This window comes from Raphanus sativus, chromosome 6, assembly GCF_000801105.2.
Source record: "Raphanus sativus cultivar WK10039 chromosome 6, ASM80110v3, whole genome shotgun sequence".
Taxonomy (NCBI): domain Eukaryota; kingdom Viridiplantae; phylum Streptophyta; class Magnoliopsida; order Brassicales; family Brassicaceae; genus Raphanus; species Raphanus sativus.
This window is the reverse complement of record NC_079516.1, coordinates 34,343,203-34,356,186: the sequence shown is the minus strand read 5'-3', so window position 1 is coordinate 34,356,186 and position 12,984 is coordinate 34,343,203. Positions and strand designations below refer to the sequence as shown.

The 12,984-nt window shown below is 37.0% G+C and overlaps 3 protein-coding genes and 1 long non-coding RNA gene across 7 annotated transcripts; 1 reads left to right on the top strand and 3 right to left on the bottom strand.

The window, feature by feature from the left end:
• Positions 1-7: 7 nt before the first annotated feature.
• LOC108806845 (auxilin-related protein 2) lies at positions 8-3,134 on the bottom strand. Its single transcript, XM_056990046.1, has 10 exons — positions 2,383-3,134; positions 2,097-2,272; positions 1,813-2,021; positions 1,638-1,722; positions 1,469-1,566; positions 1,045-1,110; positions 838-927; positions 549-725; positions 301-382; positions 8-266 (listed from the first exon to the last, which is right to left on the bottom strand). The coding sequence occupies exons 1-9, from the start codon at positions 2,934-2,936 to the stop codon at positions 344-346; spliced, it is 1,494 nt and encodes a 497-aa protein (XP_056846026.1). The 5' UTR covers positions 2,937-3,134; the 3' UTR covers positions 8-266; positions 301-343.
• A 2,485-nt stretch (positions 3,135-5,619) lies between these two features.
• On the top strand, positions 5,620-7,459 carry LOC108813471 (MAR-binding filament-like protein 1). Of its 3 annotated transcripts, none has more exons than XM_018586040.2 (6): positions 5,620-5,977; positions 6,083-6,292; positions 6,379-6,425; positions 6,523-6,665; positions 6,817-7,010; positions 7,076-7,459. In XM_018586040.2, the coding sequence occupies exons 2-5, from the start codon at positions 6,091-6,093 to the stop codon at positions 6,818-6,820; spliced, it is 396 nt and encodes a 131-aa protein (XP_018441542.1). In that variant the 5' UTR covers positions 5,620-5,977; positions 6,083-6,090; the 3' UTR covers positions 6,821-7,010; positions 7,076-7,459. The 3 variants fall into 3 exon arrangements, with proteins under 3 accessions (XP_018441542.1, XP_056845190.1, XP_018441539.1); XM_018586037.2 differs by having other exon boundaries at positions 5,628-5,977; positions 6,078-6,292; XM_056989210.1 differs by having other exon boundaries at positions 6,078-6,425; positions 6,594-6,665.
• Positions 7,350-12,984, bottom strand: LOC108813469 (uncharacterized). Of its 2 annotated transcripts, XM_056989212.1 has the most exons (4): positions 12,835-12,984; positions 12,632-12,804; positions 12,453-12,504; positions 7,350-7,870 (listed from the first exon to the last, which is right to left on the bottom strand). In XM_056989212.1, exons 1-4 carry the CDS (start codon positions 12,899-12,901, stop codon positions 7,848-7,850), a joined length of 315 nt encoding a protein of 104 aa, XP_056845192.1. In that variant the 5' UTR covers positions 12,902-12,984; the 3' UTR covers positions 7,350-7,847. The 2 variants fall into 2 exon arrangements, with proteins under 2 accessions (XP_056845192.1, XP_056845191.1); XM_056989211.1 differs by lacking the exon at positions 7,350-7,870 and having other exon boundaries at positions 12,190-12,504; positions 12,835-12,983.
• Positions 8,843-11,767, bottom strand: LOC108813470 (uncharacterized). Its single transcript, XR_001943570.2, has 2 exons — positions 11,293-11,767; positions 8,843-11,170 (listed from the first exon to the last, which is right to left on the bottom strand). It is a non-coding gene; the product is annotated as an uncharacterized LOC108813470 (long non-coding RNA).

Genomic DNA, 12,984 nt, shown 5'->3' with positions numbered 1-12,984 from the left:
TCTATGCTACAAGCTATAATATTCGATATTTATATATTTTTATAAGAAAAACTCTATTGTTTTCTAGGGCTATACAATAATCCTCCATGTGTTTTTTTTGGTTGGTGTACATAAAGATCTAAATGTGGTTCAAAGGAAAAATGACAAGACTCCATGAAACTCAGAGACTAATTAATTATGTATAGAGATGAGCACACAGAAAACAAAAACAAACAGCTACAAAGTCTCTTCAAGTGTCCTCTACCTCTTAATCAACCATTGCTAGACTTAGCCAGTCTCTCGTTCCAAAGCTCTACTGGAAACAAACTCTTCTCAAACCTCTGATACGAAAGACTCTGGAGGTTTAAGAGAGTTCCTCTTTGTTGAACTTGTTCCAAGCTTCCTGTTCAACAATGCACATTTGTATTCAGTTAAGCAATAGGATAATCCAAACACTCTACTGATTGATTCGGTGGGAACTAAACCAACACGATTGGCCTGTTAGCTTTTTTTTGTCTAAATTAGATTCAAGAAAGAGAGATGCTGATGCAGATCCAGTGAGAAAATACCTTCAAAATGTCGAAAACCTTTTCGGCGATATACTTTTGTTCGAGGGTGGCTCCTTTCTGCTGAACTTTATCGGGATGTACATATAGCGTTGCCTTTCTGTAGACCTTCTTGACTGCTGAAGAAGTGATCAAATCTGTCAGAGAAACAGCCTCCCAACCACATCCAGGCCAGAGTACCTGTTGTCATCGTTCAAAAACAGAACCAGAAAACTTAGGAGGAGCACATGGATAAACATAGATCATGTAATAGAACATTCATTTACAATCTTTTTAATTCTTTACAACTCACGATTTGCAAGGAAGATAACAGCGCACGCATGTTTCCTTCTTTCCCAGTTGCCCAACGCCTTATCTCAGCATCAACATTCTCAGAAATCCTCTGAAACACAAGAACAGCATTATCATATAATGAAGAGTAACAAATCCGAAAACCACCATTATCCATATTATGAAAATGAAGATTTAAAACAGAAATGTCAAGAAAGGCAGAACTTACAGTTCTCTGTTCTTGTTCAATCCGAGATTGGTGATCACGGTCATTCATATCAGCTACAGCTTGTGCCTACATTTTAAAAGGCACTGGATAGAGTAAAATCTTCTTGAACCAAAATAGACAATGAACAAGCTCAGCCTAATTAGAATGAAGGGAAGAAAAGGTATGGAAGGTGCTCTTCAATATTGGTTTCAAACAAGAGTATAGGGATAATGTGAAGTGTTTCTCAGACTGAGTTTTCCCCTCTGTAACTTATCTAAGCTAAATGTTTCAAAACATTCTCTGGGAAACTTAACAAAAATTTTATAGAAGAAACAAATTTCATCCTAGATTTGCATACTAGCATTTAGCTTAATAAGTTAGAGAGGGAAAAAAGAGTAAAGGATTGTATCAAAAGAAAACAAAAATAAATTAACCAAACACATACCACACGGCTCTTGGTTCGCTGTTCACGATCCCATCTGGCCTTTCTGCGTTCATCGCTTTCCCCTGGGATCTCCTCAAATTCTCTAAATATAGGATCCTCTGTGGAGAAGGAAACATTCCTGAGCAAGTTAGACCAGAGTAGCCAATAACTGGAAAAGACTAACATTTACCTCCAAAAAGTGCAGAAAAGTCATCCACCAGGTTTGCAGGAGCAGGTGGCTTCTTTGCACTAGAAACCCCATTAGGCTTCTTTGCCTTTTGCATCAGAAAGAAGAATTAAGGACACACATTTTTCTATAATTGAAAAACTTGTAGAGTGGAACATAGATCGAAAGGGGTTGTTACTTGAGTTGTTGTCCGTGATTTTGGAACACTGCTGGACCGATTGCTAGAGCTGAAAAAGGAGTCAAGGTCATCTACAACAAACTTTTTTTGCTTTGCTCCAGCATCTTCAGCTTCTCTGGTAGTGTCGGAGGCGGAGGCGCTACGACGCATGGTGCCACCCATGGCAAAGTCTTCAAGTTCGTCTATTGAAGACAATCCTGAACTCTTAACTGCACAAATAAATTCCTAATTAGATAACAGTGCTCGCTCTAGTACTTGCAGGTTATCAAAAGGAGATTAATAACCTCTGTCTACTTTTTGTGTAGGTTTAGGCGGAGGTTTGAGTTTTGTAGAAGCCTGTGAGGGGTGAGAACTGACAGAAGCAGCAAACTCATCAAGTGGATCCACGAAGAGACCCGAAGAGGTAGTTGATTCTAGAACCACAAAAGGGTCATCATCAGATGATCCAGTAGTAGTCTTGCTGTAAAACCAACCGTAAACAAAATATTTCAACCAGAATCAATTCAAACACATAACAAAAAGACATTTCCTTGTACAAAGTTTATCTGACACTTCACAGGGAACACAAACCTGGTAGTGGTGTGAGAAGAAGCACCAAAACCAGGTATGAGTCCATCAAAACCACTCTGGTTCCAGGTATTGGATTCAAGACCAAACCCACCCAGCAAATCATCAGCATCTTGCTTTGTGGAGAAGGACCCCAATATAACATCATTAACAGAGCTTTTAGAGGAGGCACCAAACAAATCAACATCATCAAAACCAACACCCAAACCCTGCGCTGAAGAAGAAGAAGAAGATGTCTTCTTCATCTCCGAACTACTCCCAAAGTTGGGCGAGAACATCAAATCGTCGTCGTTTAGGTTAAAAGAGGAAGACTTGGTATTAGGCTTGTTGAAGACATCAAAATCTTTGAATCCACTAGAACTCGATGCGTTCCCGTTAGTAGAAGTCGAGGTGAAGAAAATATCGTCGGTTTCGTTACCAGATACCTTGTTATTCCACGTCGATTTGGGATTAACACCACCACGACCACCGAGAGGACGCTTGGAGGCAGCCATGGGAGCGGATTTACCTTGGGGTTTTATCCCGTAACGCTCCGTTAGAACACCAAACTCGTCCATTCCAGATATTGAGATCACACGCGGAGATTGATGACGGAGAATATGGAAGAAGAGAATACAATCGTCTTTATTTTTTATCTATCTATCTCTAGAAGAAAGATTAGATTAAAAGAAAAAATCTGAGAGTCACCGACGAAGACGATATCTAACCCCACGATATGAATGTGCGGGTGGGTCCGGTCCTCTTGCCAGATGCCTTCCTTTTTTGCTTTTCAATTTCTTACCTTCCGCATTTTTGTGTGAATCAATTCTGCAGAAACTGCAAAATGTTATAAAAGACTTATAAATTTGTATGTGTATCTGAAATTTTATAGAAAGAAATTTTATACCGGCAGCAAGGATATAACACTGATATATGATAAATAAATGAGAGAAAGTTTTTCTATAGAAGAGAGGAAGAGAGGTGTATTATTATTGAACGAATTTGTTCGTTTATATAGAGAGTAAAAAGCAAAAATTACTGTGCGTGCATAGTAACGTGGACTCCACATAATAAATATTTACTTCATCTTGTCAAGTTTCACTACGTGCAATTTTGACATTGCTTCTTATTTTTTTCACGTTTATAACACTCTCCCTTGGAGACCGGTGTTACTATCATCTTTTGCTTAACGTCTTTGTTGCCTTGTTAAAAACCTTTCTAGGAAAACCCTATGGAAAAAATAATAGTAAAGTAAAAAGAGTACAACTACGTAAGCTCTCCTTCGAATGAGCAGTCATAGATCCTTCTGATGACGCATTCCAATGTTATGAGAATGTTTTCTGAATACCGAGGTAGGGAGTGATTTAGTGAAGAGCTCAGCTGCATTGTCGCATGATCGGACATATCTTACTTCAATCTCTTTCTTCTTCTCGAGCTTTTGAATGTAAGAAAAGAACTTCAGATGTATATGTTTGGTTATATCGCTTTTGAAATATCCTTCCTTCGTTTGAGAACCACATGCCGCATGATCTTCATATAGAATAGTTGGCCCCGTATTTTCGTCAATCCCACTACTTGAACAGATGTGTCAGCTTATTGATCTTAGCCATACACATTCTATGCTTGCTTCATGGAGTGCGATGATCTCAGCATGATTTGAAGAAGTGGCTATGAGCGTTTGTTTCTGAGAACGCCAAGATATAGCAGTGCCTCTGATCGTGAATTCGTATCCTATTTGTGATCGGTTTTGTGTGGATCTGAAAGATATCATGCATCTGCAAAACTAACCATTTGACCTTTTGAATATTTAGAGTAAAATAAGCTCAAATCAATGGTCCTTTGAAAGTAACGAAAGATATGCTTAATTCCATAATAAAAACTGTATATATATCATTATAAAAGGTTATACACATTATAAAAATTGTATTGGCCATAATAAAAACTGCATATATATCATTATAAAAAACTTATATAAACCATAATAAAAAAATATATTTTTATTATAATTTTGTAATATCGTTGATATATATTTTTATTATGATTTATTTTTGGATACATCTTTGTAATATTTAGTTACGAAATCTAAATTTAAAACCCATTAAATGTTTTTAGTTTTGCATTGACATATAAATTATTACGAGAGAAATATATATATATGTGTGTGTGTATCGTATAGCTTATGTACAACATATATTTATCTAAAACAAAGATTCAAAATGATCAGTCAGTGATCTTATAAACGTAAATTACAAGAATGTTATATTTAATTTCGGTAATATTAAATGTTTTGCAGTAATTATATATAAAATAAATGTGTATAAGCTTTCACAACTTAAATATTTGTCTTCAAAATTAACAAAAACAATAATGTAAAATCATTTATGTATATTGTTATGGATCTATGCTTTACAAAGTCAATGTTGTGCATCAGCAACATTTCTAGTTAGTTTATAAATTTTCTTAACTCGAACTTTAAAAATTTGATTGATATTTTAATTTAAAAATTATAATAAAAATATAGTTTTTTACTCTAAAATTATTTGAAATCGGTATTTTTAATATTCTACTTGATTGCGCAAAATTATTCTTGAACTAATTGTTAACTGCACAAAATTGGATTTGAAATAGTCAATTGTTAAAAATTGGACGGAAGTTATTTCATAGCTAATTTTGCGTAGTCAACAATTAGTTCGGAAACTATTTTGCGCAAGAAATATTTAGTATCAAAAGTGCTGATTTCAAATAGTTAGGGAATAAAACGCTCAAGTTCCTGAAAGTAGATAACACCCACTATTGACAAAAACAAAAAAAAAAACACCCACTATGATCAGACTCTAGGAGTCATCTACTGTATATGTGAATCAACTTCAGTGTTATGAGAAAGTTAAAACGGCCAATTCGAAACCAAACTTTACATGTTACCAAACCAGAACCTAAACAGACCAGACGAATCCCCAACCCACTGCAACATTAGTAGTTCAACACTCGCAAGAACTTCAGAAAGCTCTGAAAATTTGTACTATTAACTTATCAACTATCATAATTCAAAACTTCCCGACAAAAAGAAAAAGAAAATTAAAAAAAAAATATATATATATATATATATCTATTTATATATAATATACTTTACTCTCTTCGGGTTGAGCCACGTCAGATTCTAGCGTGGAAACTGATGCCTTCTTTGCTCGCCACGTCAGATTCATTTAATCGAAGCGCAGAGTATAATTCTTAGTGGGCTCGCCGGGTAGGGCTTCGTCTGCTAATTTGATGCGATGTTTATGGCCCTAATAATGAAAACCCTAATGAAAAAATCTTTGCTCTTCGGTCTCATCGATGCGGCTGTGTAGCTGTGGGGATGGCGTTTGAGATTCGTGAGGATGACGTTCCTGCTTCCTCCATGAATCTGCAACTGACGGAGTTATAGCTTCGTGTTAAATTTGTTGATTCATTGACACACGATGTCCGGTGTTAGTTCCGTCCTTTGGCTTTCACACCGTCCAAAGAAAGTACACCAATTACAGATCCATGCATTTATCATGTTCTTAACTCCTTCAGCCACAATTTCTGCATCAATATGTCGTCATCTTCTGAGTAACGGTGTGTCTACGGATATGAAAAGGTATACTTTCCTTCTCTGAAAACCATCTTCATATCTCTGTTTGACACACATATCCAATCTCCAAATTAACTTTTACTTCTTTCTTTCTTCCCCGGAGAAGAGAAGAAAAGAAGATGGATGGTCTCCGCACTTGCTCCGCCCCTTCTCATCCTCTCCACTCTTCTCGCTTCCTCCCTAAGTCCAAGCGTCGCCGACCACCATCTGCTTCTCTACGCCCCCACGACGTCGTTGCCCTCAAAAGAAGAGCCTTTGTTATTGCGGGTCTCTCCGTTATTCCCTTCTTCCAGCTTCGATCTCCTGCTCTGGCCGATGAAAGTGAGTTACTCTTCTGCATTGATGTAAAAAAAATTGTTATCTTTCATTGTCGTGAGTACTTTCTCTCTCTCTTTTTTATTTTACAGGAGATGACAGTGAGATTAAGACATCAAAGCTTATTCAAGAAACTGAGGTTTTATAAACTCTCTTGCTTCCATCATTTGAGTATCATTATGTTTTAGAAGTAGTTGAGAGACTTTGTTTGGTTGCTTCCTTTTGTGGTTGATTAGGTTGCAGTTAGTGAAGGAACATCATCTCCAAATACTTTTCTCTCACTCCTAAATGGTCTTGGAATTTTTAGTTCTGGTGTTCTTGGTGCCCTCTGTGCACTTGATCGGAAAGATACAAAGCTGCTCAACAAACCATCGAATCTGTAAGCTTCCTTTGCTACACTTTCAAAACCTTTTTACTTAGCAACTGTGTGTGGCAGAATGCTTGATTAATCATAGCACCATTTAGTTCGAACTTTCTATGGTTGTGAAATATCTTGCTTCTGGATTTGATCCTTGCTCACTTACATACAGCTAAAGAACCAGTTGAGAGACAGAGAAAGAGCATTGGTTTCCTTCTTGCTTCAGTTCTTTGCTGATTCAATTCAATGATTCAACCTCACTGAATGAGATAACCGAACCGCAATCTCCATTGCCTGGAGAAGGATTCCGGATTCGTAATCTGACCGAGCACCTTGGATTAGCTAACACAAACACTCAGCTCCCAGGTAAATGTACTTTAGTTGTTTGACATTTATGTCCAGAAAAAATATTTATATCAATCTTCCTGCAGACGTTGTAGGTGATCCTCCACAAGAAAAAAATCATGTCATGGTGACTATCAAGCTGGATAAGTTTGCATATCTAACTTACTATATCACGTTTAAACATAAGTTTTATCTAACTGCTGAGGTTGAAAGTGGAGGGAGCAGTAGTCAGTCAACGTTAGGAGCTGGTACAGAGAAGGTGGTCAAGAGGGCGCATATGGCTTAGATTGGAATAACAAGATCTATGGACGCAATACTCTGCATTTGAATAATGCTTATGCATTGATTTTTCCTTTCATGTTTGCTTTTTCTTACTTTTGTCTTTCCCCACTTTATGGGTGTTATATGTTTGATTCAGATTTCAGACACTCTTCATCATATCTACTAAAAATTACTTTATGTTATAATAATCAGTCTCCAAACCGTCAAATTCTAACAGGCCTGTAGATGAAGTTAAGATTAGAATTTCGATTTCTTTAGCAGACTGTAAATAACGTTCACACATGGATTCTGTTTATATAAGTCAATTCACTAAGTGAATTGAATACGTACAGTCGTACATAGCCGGTTTGTGTAACTTATATATATTCTTTTAGAAAGTAGGTTTGTCAAAGAATGCAGCAAGTCTAACAAATTATTGGTAACAATTTAAACCCCAACACCATGTTGCATAGTTGAGTTTGTAACATCTGTTCAACATTCCTGTACATGCTTATTACATTTCTCTGATCATACAGCACTTTCACCAAGATCATCTCAACAAGCCCGTATGCTCACAACAAAACTGAGCAGCCAATCTCAGTAGGTTGGTCGCCCATATTCTAATCAAACGTATTATAGATTTTCAGTTTTAATTTAGGAAAAAAAATATAATTATGTAAAATTTTAAATTTATTCTTTTTCTTAAAACAAAATAAAATTTAAACGGCAAAATAAAAGTATCTTAAATTTTTAGACAGTATGATTTGGAAGACTTCCTTTTAAGTCTTCACATGTAAAAAACACAAAAATTAAAAATATATATAAACAAATCGAGAATCTAAATGCAACCATTAGATGGAGATCTTTTGCCGTCACGAAGCTCAAGACTATAAAATTAAAAATAAAGGAGGATATAACCAAAAAGTAATACATAATAGATTTAAAAAAATTATACGAAAATAAGAGTATAATAAAAAATTAGTAGATGATAAAAAAGAACAAAATAATTGTTAGGAAAAATATAAGAAATACAGAAATAAAAAAAATAAATATAAAACAAAAATGAATATTTTATATAAAAGAGATATGTTAAGTTATTCTAACTAAATAAACATAGAATGTAAAAAAATATAAACATAGATCCATACTGTGTAAAAATAAAATACATAGTTATATAGTCGAATAAGAAACACACGATATAAAATAATGTAAGAGAGTAAAAAAGGCTAGATAACTTCAAACTAAACAAATAAAATAACAATTCTACACCATCAAAATAAAAACAAAATAAAACTCCAAATAAACAATATTATTACCGTAAGAAAAAAATTAGTTAATTGTAATGAGAATAATCGTAATGAGAATGAAACTGAATAAAAAATAATAATCAATAAAATAATGATTCATGCTAAGATAGTATAAAACATTTTGAAATAAAATAAATATTACAAAAATCAAAAAATATTATTCTAACTATTTAAATTATTTTTAAATTGTCATCCCGCCCGTAGGGCGGGCCGATCCTAGTATATTATATATGACTATTTGTCTTGGTTTCTCTAATAACACTTTAGTCAAAAACACAACTAGAAAATCCACTAAGCATAAAATGCTGAAATTCTTAAGTCTAAGTCCATGAAGTTGTAAGAACAGATTCATGGCTAGTCTATGTATCCGTATGCAAATATCTTAGATCGCAAGTATGTTAGTGCATAAAGAAAGGAAACATAGAAATTTGTTTACGAGGTTCGTTTCCTACATCCCCGGGACCAAGTCCAGAACTCATTCACTAGAAAAGATAGCAACTACAATTGCTATATGGTACCAGCACACACCCGTGCCGACCACTCTTATCTAGAATTACAATGATGAGAGCAACTACTACTCCTTGTCTTCTTGACGAGTATAATTTTCTCTAACAAAACTACCAGATCTCTCAACTGGTAGGACGACGTCACACAGATCCATGTGCATCTTCAATAAACCCTAGACGCGTGACTGCTCCTGTCACCGCCTTCGTCTCTTTATACTCCAACCTCCAACGAGTAAATCCTAATCTTCTCAAGCCAATTAATCTCATCTTATTAGTTAGGCTTTTCGATGTAACTAAGTCCACATAGATCTTTTAATGTCTTGAAGCCCACGTGACTCTTTTCTTTAATAGTCATCCATTGCATATGGAAATATCCCACATTATCGCATTTTGATATTTCCTTTTTCTTCTCTGAAGCGTGTGTCACAAACCACTCTCCATGTGTAACACAGGTGCACGAACCAAAGCTTCACCACTGCAGCAACTTTGTTTTCCACGTTCAGCACCTTCTAGACATCGTCTTCTCACAGCTACTTATGTTGCGTCTCACAGCTTCATACAAACTCAGTCAATACAACTCAACAATCTCTCCCTTGTTGTCTGAGTTTAAGGATCCATGGGAAATCTCCAACAGCTTCTCGTTACATCAAGCATGATGCTCAAAAGATCAATCTTCTTCATTCTCTCCCTTTTTATTTGAATGTGTCAACTCAAGCTCATCCATCAGTAATCACATAGCAATAGCTCTCCCTGCATCATTACATTCATATAAAACAACTCCTCTGAAACTGCTCTCACACTGAAAGAACTATTCCAAGCCCAGGTTGAAGCGCCTGAAATAAAACACAAACTAACCATTGGAATCACAATCCACCGTAGAATTGCAAGACAGTAGTACAATGAAGATTGTCACCAAGTTTCAGCTCAATCAGACTACTTTTGAATCTCAACCCGTTGCCTTGGAACACCCATCTCGGAACATATTTCATATTCATTGCGCAGAAACTTCCGGAGCTCGAGACTGACCATACGTCGAAGCAGACACCTTCCAAAGATGTCTTAGTTGCACTCTTGACTAAACCGTAATCTGACCAGACATGCTCTCTGCTGTTCCCTCAAGTCTTCCTTCTCACTAACCACAAATCCAGGATCATACCCGAAATAAGACGAATCTCTACGAGCACCGGCTCTGATACCAATTGTAAGAACAGATTCATGGCTAGTCTATGTATCTGTATGCAAATATCTTAGATCGCAAGTATGTTAGTGCATAAAGAAAGGACATATAGAAATTTGTTTACGAGGTTCGTTTCCTACATCCCCGGGACCAAGTCCAGAACTCATTCACTAGAAAAGATAGCAACTACAATTGCTATATGGTACCAGCACACACCCGTGCCGACCACTCTTATCTAGAATTACAATGATGAGAGTAACTACTACTCCTTGTCTTCTTGACGAGTATAATTCTCTCTAACAAAACTACCAGATCTCTCAACTGGTAGGACACGTCACACACATTCATGTGCATCTTCAATAAACCCTAGACGCATGACTGCTCTTGTCACCGCCTTCGTCTCTTTATACTCCAACGAGTAAACCCTAATCTTCTCAAGCCCATTAATCTCATCTTATTAGTTAGGTTTTTCGTTGTAACTAAGTCCACATAGATCTTCTAATGTCTTGAAGCCCACGTGACTCTTTCCTTTAATAGTCATCCATTGCATATGGAAATATCCCACATTATCGCATCTTGATATTTCTTTTTTCTTCTCCGAAGCGTGTGTCACACACCACTCTCCATGTGTAACACAGGTACACGAACCAAGGCTTCACCACTGCAGCAACTTTGGTTTCCACGTTCAGCACCTTCTAGACATCGTCTTGTCACAACTACTTATGTTGCGTCTCACAGCTTCATACAAACTCAGTCAACACAACTCAACAGAAGTTGCAAGTATGAAGTATCCTTGAATCTTTTAGGTGCTAAACAAAAATAAACACATTATCCTCTTCTCTGAGTCAGTGCCTTTTGGATTTGGACTCGGAGAGCACATATCCTGAGATCTTGTTCATCTCCTATAACAGCCCAGCAGAGAACAAAAAACTGCAATCCGAAAACATTGAACAAACAAAGCAAACCACAGTTGTTAGCGAGAGAGAGACCTAGGGAATAGTGGTAATTAACATGGGTGGAATATTGAGCAGAACTAATGTCAGTTTTCTTACCAGGTCGTAATACAAACCCGATGCACCGAGCTAGCAGCTGCAAGAGCTATGATCTCCGCAAACTTTACTGCCAATGAAGTTAAAAAACTTGATTAATCTGAAGAACTTTCTCATCTATCAAATCTCCTCTTCACGGCTGCGTTCCTGTCTATTCAAGAGAAGGTGTCGGCTTTCTCTTCGATCTTGTCTCTCGATTGTAATTGTTCTGACTCCATTGACACTGGCGTTGGGTTCTCTCAGTCTGGTAAATTAGCTTTCAGTTCTTGAAGGCGTCAAAGGGCGAGACGGTTCTCCGGTTGTCATTGACCGTCTCGGTGTCTCCTTTGGTCCCGCTCACATCCCGGCTCCACGGTGTTTCACTTGATTTCTGTGGTGGTGTGTTGGACTTTACCGTGCAGGTTTTTAGAGGCTGACGGGTTTGCAGCATCGATGGTATCGGCCCGTTTCTTGCTTGGGTCAGCAGAGTCTTTGTGTTTTGCTTGGCTAGTTTGTTTGTGTTTTCGTTGCGGTGAGATTTTTTCCTCTCTTAGCAGGGAAGTAGTCTCTTTACCGGCTTGTTTGTATTTTATTGGAGGCTGCGCCTGGACTCTGGTCACAGAAGCTCTAAGGTATGTTTATCGGCCTTTTTGCTCTTCCGAGCTTCATGGACTACAAAGGCTTCAGTGAGGAGGAGAGTGGGATGCTTTTAGCTCCTAACCGGATTAACCTGGGAAAGGTAGTGATGACGAAAGAAACCGGAGTTGCGCCCACAACTTGGCTGTGTAGTTCGAATAGTTGGATCGGCTAATTTCAGTGTTGTACCAAACTTTTGCTTGAATCCGAACTGTAACCTTTGTAATGATGCCCTTTAGGGAAGAATTAATAATAATAAAAAAAAAAAATTCGATGAGGAAAAAAAAAAAAAAAAAAAAAAAAACTTTACGCCATAGTTTTCAACGTTACTCTTGCATGGCGAGAGATGACAATCAATTGACAAAAAAAAATTAAACAGTAAAGATATCTAAAAGCAACCTTTTGGAATCTGTTATTATACAGAAAGAAGATACATTTTGGGCATCATCTGAGTTTACACGAATCAAAGCTCCTTCAAAACCTCTGAACTAGTAAAAGAGTGATACAGAAAAGAGAACTACTTCGCAACAAAGCAAAGAGGAACCTACCTGCACCCCAGCCACTCTTAACACCAGAAGACTCCTGGAGGTTTCCGATGAACTGCAAAGTAATCAAAACACGTTGAATTTTTGATAAACCAGAAACAGAAGTCGACCAAAGATCTCAAAAAATTGTTGAACAGACTAGGAGGAGAATTCTAACTTCTAAGTCATAGAAAATCACGTACAGTGAGAGAGAAGAGAAAGAGGAGGGAGCTAGTGAAGCCTCCAAAGATCGTCAACAGCTCCGTAGAAGCTAATTTCCCTCTATACACTTCTTGAAGCGAGAGGATCACGGTGAACAGAAGAATAGATCCAAGCATCGATGTTCCAGTTCCCCCCGCCATTGATTCTACCTTTGTATGATCGGAGAATGTGATTGATCACCTTGAAGAAAAAATAAACACTAAAGTTTTCCCTCTTCTCGTCACTTTCTTCCTCAGCTTCACGGGAATCATGAACAACCACCGACGCGGAATAATACTAAAATGTTATACAGCTCAAACGTTGTCGTATTAGTTTAAAAGTTCAAAGTAGTGTG

Coding starts and splice junctions, on each gene's coding strand:
- LOC108806845 (XM_056990046.1), bottom strand. CDS start 2,936: ATGGACGAGTTTGGTGTTCTAACGGAGCGTTACGGGATAAAACCCCAA. Junction 2,273..2,382: donor TCTTCTCACACCACTACCAG/GTTTGTGTTCCC, acceptor TTGGTTTTACAG/CAAGACTACTACTGGATCAT. Junction 726..837: donor TGTTATCTTCCTTGCAAATC/GTGAGTTGTAAA, acceptor CGATGACAACAG/GTACTCTGGCCTGGATGTGG.
- LOC108813469 (XM_056989211.1), bottom strand. CDS start 12,901: ATGATTCCCGTGAAGCTGAGGAAGAAAGTGACGAGAAGAGGGAAAACT. Junction 12,805..12,834: donor TTTAGTGTTTATTTTTTCTT/CAAGGTGATCAA, acceptor TCTCCGATCATA/CAAAGGTAGAATCAATGGCG. Junction 12,505..12,631: donor TCTTTCTCTTCTCTCTCACT/GTACGTGATTTT, acceptor ATTACTTTGCAG/TTCATCGGAAACCTCCAGGA.
- LOC108813471 (XM_056989210.1), top strand. CDS start 5,817: ATGTCCGGTGTTAGTTCCGTCCTTTGGCTTTCACACCGTCCAAAGAAA. Junction 5,978..6,077: donor GTGTCTACGGATATGAAAAG/GTATACTTTCCT, acceptor TCCCCGGAGAAG/AGAAGAAAAGAAGATGGATG. Junction 6,426..6,593: donor AGCTTATTCAAGAAACTGAG/GTTTTATAAACT, acceptor TGGAATTTTTAG/TTCTGGTGTTCTTGGTGCCC.